This window comes from Solanum verrucosum, unplaced genomic scaffold (assembly GCF_900185275.1).
Source record: "Solanum verrucosum unplaced genomic scaffold, falcon-dt-bn FXZP01000182.1, whole genome shotgun sequence".
NCBI lineage: Eukaryota > Viridiplantae > Streptophyta > Magnoliopsida > Solanales > Solanaceae > Solanum > Solanum verrucosum.
The window spans coordinates 4,337,673-4,348,676 of NW_026020378.1; the positions used below are offsets into that span (position 1 = coordinate 4,337,673).

The following is an 11,004-nucleotide window of genomic DNA, read 5'->3' on the forward strand; positions in this document are numbered from 1 at the left end:
TCAACCACCATCCCCACCTTTTTGTTTCTCCTTCTTTGAAACCCCCATTTCGACCCTATTTCTCCTGTTAGAAACCTCACCCTCTTTCTTTCTCTTCAGATCTGCCGCCTCAACCACCATTGCATCACCCTTTTCTTCTTCTTCTTCGTTGAACTTTCCATCTTCTTTCTCTTTCTTTGGAATGCCTTGACCCCACCTCCATTTCCTTTTGATCCGTAAAAGTATGATGAATAGGAAAAAAATAGAAAAGCCAACAACTGTTCTTGCTTCAAAATTATTGTTTATGGTAGTGTTTGAATGTGATGAACTTGAAGCTCTTTTTAATGAAAAATCTATAATTTCTTCATTTCAAATTAAACTTTCAGCCATTATTTATTGTCTTAATAATGTGAAAATTGAATGTGTTTTTGTAAGAATGATTTTGACATTTTGGATTGATCTTTCAATTGTGAGCGAATTTGTTCAATTGCAATCGTGACTGAGTTAAGGAGCATGGATCTCATTTTTTGAAATTTTTTTGCTTTCTAAAATTGAGAATAAATAAAAAGAAACAAAAAAAAATTAAATAATGTTCTACGTGGTGCTAATGTGGCAATGATGTGGTGTTGACATATCAATGACATGGCGCATATGGAATGCACTTACCATTGTGAGACTGATATTATAATTTTAGGGTGATATTAATTCACTTGAAAAGAGATTAGGGGGGTAAATAACTACCCATAAAATTGTGTTAAAGTAAATTTTGCTGCCAAGTTCAGGGGGGATCTTATGTATTTTCTCTTTAAATTTTATTCATAAATTGTACATGTGATTTTTGTTATGTATACGGTAACTGGACTATGTATACATTGGTTCGTATTCATCTATGTATTCATTGATCTATATTCACCTAATAAATTTGTATACATTTATTCAAATTGAGATTGACATTTATTGGTATACATTGGTTTGTATTCATCAAAATCAACATTCTATTTTTTTACGAGAATCTTATGAGAAGATATAAACCCATGAAATTGAAAACAAAAATTCCAAATACTATAACCTGAATTTTGCCAAGAAAAAGTTTAAAAAAATTTAATTTCACAAATCACAAATTTCAAAATTAAGTGGGAAAAAACACTACAGAATTATATATTAAAAGAAGATTTTGGGAGGACCAATGGATAATCATACATCTGATTTGCATAAATAAACAAAGTAAATTAAGGAGAATAAGAAAAAAATTAGAAGAGCAACAAATATACATAGGAAAAAGATTTTAGAATGAAAATTAAAAAAAAGGATTAATAACCTAAATTTTCGCAAAAACAAAATTGAAAAAACTTCAATTCCACAAATCATAAAATTCAACAATTAATTGGACAAGAACAAGATTATGTATAAAAGATGATTATTAGAAGTATCCATGAATAAACATATTGTTATATCATTTTCATAAAGAAAGTAAATTAAGGAGAAAAATAGAAAATTTGGGAGAGAAACAAATATATGTATAAAAAGACTTCTAGAAAGAAAAAAAATGAGACAAAAAAGAGAAGAAGTCTATTTTAAAATGGTTGACAAACAAAAAGGAGAGAAAAAAGAGGAATAATAAAACAATAAATTTTACCTTTTAAAGAAAAAAAAGAGAGCAATCAAACGTGTTTATAGAAAAATAAGGGGAACAAAAATACATTTTTTAAGAAAAAAGAAAAATAACTATTGAATGCCAAATAAATAAATAAAAAGTCCCTTTTTTGCCAATAAATTAAAAATGGGCTATTTTTTACCAATTTAGTCTATAGGCTGTCATGTTGTGTGCCATTTATTCAATTCTTTAAGACCCAAAATTGGGCCATTTATTCAGCCCAAAAACACTTTCAGCAACCCCAAACAATTTTCAGATTATCCAAGCCCAATTACAATACCAAAACAAAACAAAACCCATTACAACATTACATACAACAACCGACCCAAATTCCAATTCAATTTCAGCAATAACTGACCCATTCCAGCCCATTCTATATAGCGTCTTTCTTCTCCACGTGGACCAACAAAGTGCGAAACACAAGCTCCAGCAAATCGCGAGCCCAGTCCAGAAAATCGAGTGTCCTTATCCTCTCGTATAGAGCCGTTGGAGATTCATCCAACGTGCGGCTCCTATCAATTTTCGGTTGCCCTCCAACGTTCTCCTTAAGAAGAATTCAAAATGGTTCAGATTTCCCTCCTTTTTCATTCCCCAATCCTCTTCTATAAATTGTTTTTTTCCCATTCAGTGTAAAGGTTGGAAATAACTGATTTTGGGTTGGGAATATATAAACTCTGAATGATCGGAGTTTAGAGTTTAGTTTTGAGTTCGCTTTCTTGTCCACTGCTTAGAGTTCGTCGGATCCTCACTTGTGGTGGTGGTGGTATAACTCCTTTTAACTCGCTCATCTTATTCCATCTCTTCCAAGGCTTTTGTTGCCTTTTATAATTTGATTTCAGACGTTTAAGCTTGGTAGAATTCTTGATTTGTTTTTTGTCTCTATGCTTGTTTGGTTCTGTTATATTATACATTATGTTGCTGATCGTGTTCTATTCTCTTCCATCTTTTTGTGAAAATTTTAAGCCCATGAATGATGTCTACATTGGTTTATTTCAATCTGAAGATAGGAAAGAACCCATTTCTCTTATATATGTCATTAATCCAAATAAATTCATAGTTTCCATACATGTTTAAGCTTGTTAAATCGGATTTCGAATGTATGTTAGCATAACTTGTGGCTTTAATAAAATGTGTTGATCAGCTTCTTTACATTGCTATTTCTGGATACAACCACTTCTCTACTCTATTTTCGAATTTCTAGTGCTATGTTCAAACAACTTGCTATTCTTTTTTGTGTGTCTTTACGATTTTGAATGTCTCATGTTGTTCAACCTCAATAACCTAGCCTTTAAATTGCTTCATCTGTTGTTATGAGCCTTTCTTTGTAAAGTCGGTTCATGTTCTTATATGAGCTTGTTTGAAATTGACTCTATCTGATTCGTTAATGTGGGTTTGATTGTAGTAATTCTTTTTCAGCTCGTTTAAGTTTATATATCTAGATTATAGTCGTTTTGAGTCCGTAGTTGTTTTAAATTTTGTACTTGTCTAAGCTTTAGTTTAAATATCTGAAGAATTTCCCCTGTTCAATTTAGTTTGCTTTCACCTATTGAAGATAGTGTGATTTTTCTCCTCCTTGCCTGTCAGTTTTGGTTATAACTTTCCTTCATTGGTTCCTTCTTAGTTTCCATTAAAGACCACCTGCTTGGTTTTTTTTAGTAAGTTATAGCATAATTGTTACAGAGCTTTAAGTTCTAATCTTGTTTTCTTTCCAATTGAATCGTCCCCCTTTTGTTCATTGTAGTGATATGATTATTTAAAAAACGAAATTTTGGTTATCCTATATTTTAGCAAAGCAGTAGCTTAATTTTGGCTTATAGTTATGACTTGCATGTTAGTATTGGTCTGAATCTGTTCTACTTTGCTCTTACAGTGTTATTGGCACTCACAAATAGCATAAAGCCATTGTTGGTCTTTCCTCCAAGGAACGTGATATTTTCTTAAATATGTGTAATTATATGTGAATATTGGCGTGAATCTAACTGTTTTCCTTCTCTTTTCTTCTTATGCATGAATCGTGGGTCAACCCGAGTTCATTTTGGACTAGATTCTTGCATTTTGTTGGGCCATGGAGGCTTCCTTTATCGAGTCAATTCCCGGTGTTCAGGGGTAAAAAGGAAGCTAAATAACAAGTCTCGGAAGCAAGAAAATGGACTGATACAACCTCAATATACAACAAAATTAGGGCCAAAAGCCCATATAAAAATTTCAGCTTTGCATTTTTGTAATTATTGGGCCAAAACCCATTTATTTTGGCTTTATTGGTTAGATATTAGGATAGGTACAAAGGGAAAGAATTGGGCCAAAAACCCAATGGATGAAATTAGCATACTTTGTTAGTTATTAGGACATGTACAAATGGGCCAAAAACCCAAAGTTGAATTTAGGCTCAAGTACCGGCCCAGGTGAAAGACAGAAACTGGACTTGGGCCCACATGTTCTCTCGTTTGTTATTTAATTGATTTTGCATGCTTGTGTGTTTAATTAATTTTAAGGTTTTTTCCTAATTCATTTCCACAAAAATGAATTAATCATATCTTTTAAAAAATAAATAAGTATATTTTGTTTTACTTGACTTTAGAATATTTGCAAAAATGTTTTACTTAAGTATATTTTTAATATTCCCCTTTCCCCCTTAAGATAACTTTAAATTTTTAAAAATGTTTACTTCTTAGTTAGTTACATACGCCTACTCCTTTTGAAAATAATTTAACCAAATATTTTAATTATCGGATAACCATCGCAAGTTAGCGAGTGTTTTAGGTGCCTTTAAACACTTCCTAAAACATTACTATGAACCTCGAATCTTTTAATATTTTCAATTGATTTCTATTTTAATCTTTTGGAAAAAATTAGTATTCTTAATTCTACTTTAAAATTAAGTGGCGACTCTTAAAACTCGTCTCTCATTTTAGTTTTAAATAAAGCAATTACTTTACTTATAATGTTTATATATATTTGAATGCTGCCTTTGCATCTAAATTGGGCAATCTACTTAGCTTGTTTTGATGATATCAATGTTTTACTTTCTTTTGTTAACTTTTCTTGTGAACTCTCTTCGTCTCTTATAATGAATCTCTCTCTCTTGATTATTGGATTATATTTAGTTATTTTTGTTTTGACGCCTCGAGGCTATAAGGTGGAGTGAGGTGCTTAGGGCACGATGCCTTGAGGCAGGAGGTGGGGGTGGGGGGATCGGCGCCTCGAGGTAGGGGTGGGGTTGTAGGACATGACGCCTCGAGGCAGAGGGCTGGGCTTTCGGGGATCGATGCCTCGAGGCAGGGGGTTGGGGGGGCTTTGGGCCGCGATGCCTCGAGGGAGTGGGTGGGGACTTCAGGACGTCGGAGGAGAGGGGGGAAGGGCCTCGGAGCGCGACGCCTCGAGGCAGGGGTGTGAGGGATGGGGGGAGGGGGCTCGGAGCGCGGCGCCTCGAAGGTGGGGGGTGGAGGAAACCTCGAGGTGACACACCTGGGCTACTTGAGAGTGCCGAAGGGGGGAGGGGGAGTTGGGGTGGGGTGGGGTGGGGGTTGAGTGGGGATTGGGGGACTCGGGGCGCGGCGCCTCGAGGCCAAGGGATTTTGATGGGGGCGCCTCGAGGCTGAGGGGTGGGGTGGGTTGGGGGGGAGGGGCGTCTCGAGGTAGTGGGGTGGGGTGGGTTGGGGGGAGGCCGCATCGAGGCCGAGGGGTGGGGTGGGTTAAGGGGCTCGGGGCGCGGCACCTCGAGGCTAGGGGCTCGGGGGAGGCGTCTCGAGGCCGGGGGGTTGGGGGGGCTCGACGCTTCGAGGCTGGGTGGTTGGGGGTCCTCGGGGGGTGGTGCTTCGAGGCTGTGGGGTTGGTGGGGGGGCCTCAGGGTGCGACTTGTCGAAGCCGAGATGTGGGGTGTGTGAGGCCTCGGGGAGAGATTCCTTAAAGTCGGGGGGTTGAATGGGTGAGGTCTTGGTGCACGACATCTCAAGGCCATTGGGTTGAGAGGGTGGGCTCAAGGCACGATGCCTCGAGGATGGGATCTGGGTGGGTGGGGGGCTCGGGGTGCGACACCTCAAGGTCGGGAGGTGTGTGGGGGGCCTCGGTGCTCTGCGCCTGGACGCCGGAAGGTGGGTGGGGGGGGCTTTGGGGCCCGACGCCTCGAGGCTGAGGGGTAGGGTTGGTGAGGCCTCGGGAGGTGACGCCTCGAGGCCTTGAGGTGGGTTGGGTTGGAAAAGGCTCGAGTTACGGCGCCTCTAGGCCGGGGTGTGAGGTGTGGGGTATGGGGTATGAGGTGGGGGGCTCGAGGCGCGATGCCTCGAGAAAGAGGGGTGGGGTGGGGGCTGTTCAAGGTGCGACGCCTCTAGATCTAGGGGTGTGCGGGGTGGGGTGGGGTTGGGGGCTCAGGGCGTGGCGCCTCTAGGCGGAGGGGTGGGGTGGTGTCACGATCCAAGGGGTGCCTCCTAAGCGTAACAAGACACGTAGAACCCCGAAAGGCACCATGTAAACCACTTAGCATATCATAACATAAAGTAGTAGAACAATAAGAGTAAAAACACATTTAAGTCCAAAAATCTTTATAAAGGAAAGCGGAAGTCTAGACTTGTCTCAATTAGCCATCTATTACAATTTATGAGTAAAAATCGGGTCACAACCCCAACAACATAATCCAAAAATAAAAAGTACTAAAAAGAAACTCAAGTGAAATGTCCCGTTGTTGACACCCAATTTTGTCCGACCTTTAACCCTTTTGGGGATGCCATTCGATTAAATGCGTATTTTAAAAATATTTCGAGTTCAAGATTTTAGTCGATTTTGTATAAAAATTATATATTTTAATACGCATGCTTTATAAAATTATCGTAAATATTATTAAAATATTTTTAAAATTATTAGTAAAACTCGAAATAATTATTTTACTCAAATGTTTTAAAATTAAGTGATTTTAATTATATAACAAATATTATAATATTTGTAGTATTTTAATTGAATAGCATTTTTTTAAATTTTCCTCAAAATTGTTTAAATTGTAGCCTATTTTATTCTAATTCCTTTCAATTCTAGCCTACTCAATTTCAATTGTATTGCAATTATAACCACCTTTTCATTTCAATTCTAGTCCAATTTTATTGCAATTTTGGCCATTCTAAATCCCTTGCAATTCCCATCTCATCCATCCATCCTTTAAGATAAATCTTAACCGTTCATTTCTTATTAAATCAACGGACGAGATCAATCCTTTTAACTTTCTATTTTAGTGCTAAGAGACCTAAACCCTAAAAAAACATTTTTTTCACATTTTCTCTCCTCTATCTCTCTCCAGCAGCCGCCCCCGTCTATTTCCTCGCTCCGGCGACTAGCAGCAGTTGCGACCAGCAGCAACCCCGGCGCCAATCTCTTTCTTCTCCTCCCTTTCCCATCGCTGCTTCCCTCTTTTCCACTGGCGAGCAGGAGCCAGCAGCCAGCAGCTCCAGCGAGCCGTCTCCAACAATGGCGGAGCCAGGATTTTCGCCAAGGGTGTTCATACTTTTGGACAAGTAAAAAAATAAACCTTGCTAGTCAGATTATAAAGATTGGCTTCAAAATAGTCATACCTCAATATCAAATTAACCAACTATCCAAAATGAAAATTCTTAAAACAGAAACTTACAAAATATCAATGAATAAACTAAGGAAGATGAAGTAGGACAAATATATTGACGGATAGTTTCATATACACCAAAATATGTAAATTGTAAAGTGGTAACTACAATTGCACTCGACGACACTTCATCTCTTGAAATATTTTCATAATACACTCATTAGAAACATCTTTAAATACTTTTTTCTCTACATAAGGCACTATGCAACCATTTAAGAATTCATCATCCATTCGATTTCGCAAGTCATTCTTGATAATCTTCATTGCCGAAAAAGCTCTTTCAACTGTAGCAGTGACAACAGGTAGAAGCAAAACAAACTTCACTAAAAGAAATACGAGAGAATAGATTAAATGCTTCTTTGTCTCAACCAACTTTCTTGAAAGTTCTCCAAGTCCACCCAAATTGAAGTACCTTTCATCAATATCACGAACATCAATAATGTAATTAACAAGTTGATTCTCAAGAGCTCTCATGTTGGACCCATCAAAATCATCAGGATATAATTCAGCCATTCTCATTATCTTTTTTATGTCAAAACTAGAAAATGAATCAATTGGATTCATGCAAGATACTCCATTAAGCAAATCACTTGTCACCTCATTGAAACGATCATTAAGTTCTTGTAGTTGCCAATCAATGATTTTATAAAACACATCCACACGATAATGATGCAAAGTAGTACAAATAACTACATTACGTCGTGATCTCCCATAATTAGTATATGGATCTTCAAAATTGGGTAATGAAATGCCATGCTTGATACAAAATGCTTCTACCTTTTCTTTAAGTGAATCCCATCCAATATTTTTTTTAAAGAGAGGATCCCATTCATTATCTCTTAAAGCTTGCAACCTTCTCTTTGCTACCTTTACAAGAATCATGGCATTTGCAATGTCTTGCTCATTTTTCTGTAATGAAACATTAAGATCATTTGTGATTCCTAAAACATCTGTCATTAAATGCAACAAGAAAATAGTCTCAAACGTTTGACAACTTCTGAGAAATCCCGATGCGCTTGCTCTTTCTTCCAAAGTACTTGCATTTTCAACAAGAGTATCAAGTACATCAACAATAGAGTCAAAACTACTAATAAAGTTTCCAAATGACTTGTAGTGAGATCCCCAACGAGTATCACCGGCTTTAACAAATACCAAGTTCTTGATTCAACCCTCTACCCGTTTCTAGTTCATCCATATCCAATGCCATTTGGAGATGCTTTTTTTGAGATTCTCGAAAATTATCCACACGTTTAAAAGAAGCTCCCAACACATTCAAAATATTTGAAATTAATAATACAAGTTCACCTACTTGAACACACTTTTTAGAAACCGCAGCAAGAGTCAATTGAAGTTGATGAGCAAAACAATGAACAGAATGAGCCGATCTACTTTCTTGTCTAATCAACGTTATAAGACCACCTAGCTCACCTTGCATATTACTTGCCCCATCGTAACATTGCCCACGTACATTAGATAAAGTCAAAGAATGGTGAGCAAGTACATCTACAATTGCTTTCTTTAGAGATAAAACACTAGTATCTTTAATGTGAACAAGTCCAATAAATACCTCCATCACAAATCCCATTTTGTCAACATATCTTAGACAAATAGCCATTTGCTCTTTGCATGACACATCTCTAGATTCATCAACCAATAAATCAAAGTAGTCACTATTTATGTCCTCTATTATTGCCTTAACTATTTCAATCTTACACGCAGTCACAATATCTTTTTGGATGTCATGAGAAGTCATTTTATTATTTTTTGGAGCTTTTTCTAACACAAAAGGTTTAATTGCATCACATCTAGCAGCTAACCAAGAAAGAACTTCAAGAAAATTACCCTTGTTCAATGATGATTCACTCTCGTCATGACCACGAAATGCAAAACCTTGATCCAAGAGAAGTCTTACCACATCGATTGAAGTGTTTAACCGAATCCGATATTCATGCTTACTTTTATCATCCAACTTGTAAAATGCGGCTTGAATGGATTGTTGTTCTCGCATGAGATCTTCACACTTTCTTTTGGATTGATTATGAACGCTATTCGGTAGACCAATATGTGTAGCAAAGCTATCTTTTTTATGCCAATTTGTAAATCCCTTAGTCGAAAATACATTACCACCACCTTGATTAATGTTTTCTCCTTGAAACAAATAACAAGGTTAACAATAAGCAGCATCCGCACTAATTCTGTATTCCAACCAACCACGATATTCATCAAACCACGTATAAACAAAACGACGTGGTGTTCCAAAAAAATTAGTTTGAGGAAACTGATGATTTTGAGGTTGACAAGGACCTTTAATGATGTATGCCCTCATCTCATCACGAATGTTTGGATGATAATTTAAAATTGGAGTTCTTTCAGCTGGATCAACCTTTAAATCATTTACATCAAATTCTTGTCTTTGGGAAGAGTGAGATGATATTTCTATTTGGTTGACATTTTCATCTCGGCGTAGTTGATTTTGATTTTAAGGCGCCAAACTTGTTTTGGGTACTCTAAAAAAATATTTCTCCAAACTCATTGAACACCAAACTGAAATAGTAGTCAAGTTCAAGTATACCAAACTTATTAAAAATCATCCACAATACACCAAATAGTTGATCGATACTCAAATAAATAAAGTAGCTTTTAACATAAAAATTAAGATATTCAAGTCTTTCAGCACATGATTAGAAAAAACCAAACTAACGGAAAAAAAAGAATTAAGAAATACCTTTTCACACTTCAATGGCGGTTGAGGAAGAAATATACAATGATTAAAGCTTCCAATTTCTTAAAACTTGCAAATATGTATGAAAGTTGAGAAGAGAGAAAGGTAAAGAGTAAAGTTGTAAAGGGTTTTTGGGAGAAGTGAAGAAGTCAAAAAACTAAAAGGAAAAGACAACTATGAATCTATTTTTTTTTTAAATTAAGAAAAGTAAAAAATAGACCTTTTATTTCCTTTTGTTTTTCTTAACTTAAAAAAAGGTAACTTTTGTACTTTTTCTTAAGAGAAAAACGGAACAAATATTAAATAAATGAAATGTTCAAGCTTGGGATCGAACCCAGACTGAGTTTTGCCTTTTCTAAGAGAACAAATGGAATAATGAAAATTTTTAAAGAAAACGCCACCACTTGGGCTTGAACCCGAAACGTTGAGGCATCTTTGCACAACCTTAACCGCTGGGCTGTCAACCTTTATTGTGTCAAGGTTGTTCAACTGTTAGTATATATCCAAAAAAATTGATATTTAGTATATATACTCGTAAAAATTTTCCGACGAAGGTTGTTCATCTGACCACCCTCGCCATGTCATAGCTCCACCCCTGGTCTCCAACCACCAGTAGCAGCAGCGAGGCTGCTGCACTTCATCTCTTCTCTTCTTTTTCCAGCGAAAGCAGCAGCAACAACCAGCAGCCAGCAGCGCCTCTATCGCTGGCAGCACACCGACCAGCGACCAGCAGAGCCAGCCGCTCCGAGCAGCAAGCAACCAGCAGCAACAACAAGCACCGACTCTGGCAGATACTGCTCTGGCCAGCGAACAACAGCTCCGGCAGGCGACCTCCGACGAATCCACAAAGTATTTCGATAAGGACAGATCTGTCCCAGGTATAAAATTTTACTTTTAAGACTTAAATATTGATGCATGTGGGTTGTTGTTCTATATTAATAGCAATATTTTTCGTTAGTATATTATGTTAGAACTCTATCTTGTGTATGTATTTAAGTATAATTTTGCCACGGTTTAATATAGTTTTGATGTTCAAGCTATATGTGA

General features: G+C 37.2%; 1 protein-coding gene across 1 annotated transcript; it reads right to left on the reverse strand.

Moving 5' to 3' along the window:
* On the reverse strand, window positions 1-9,243 carry LOC125838618 (uncharacterized). Its single transcript, XM_049517670.1, has 5 exons — window positions 8,388-9,243; window positions 7,416-8,185; window positions 6,881-7,120; window positions 2,041-2,177; window positions 1-205 (listed from the first exon to the last, which is right to left on the reverse strand). The coding sequence occupies exons 1-5, from the start codon at window positions 9,241-9,243 to the stop codon at window positions 1-3; spliced, it is 2,208 nt and encodes a 735-aa protein (XP_049373627.1).
* Window positions 9,244-11,004: the final 1,761 nt, after the last annotated feature.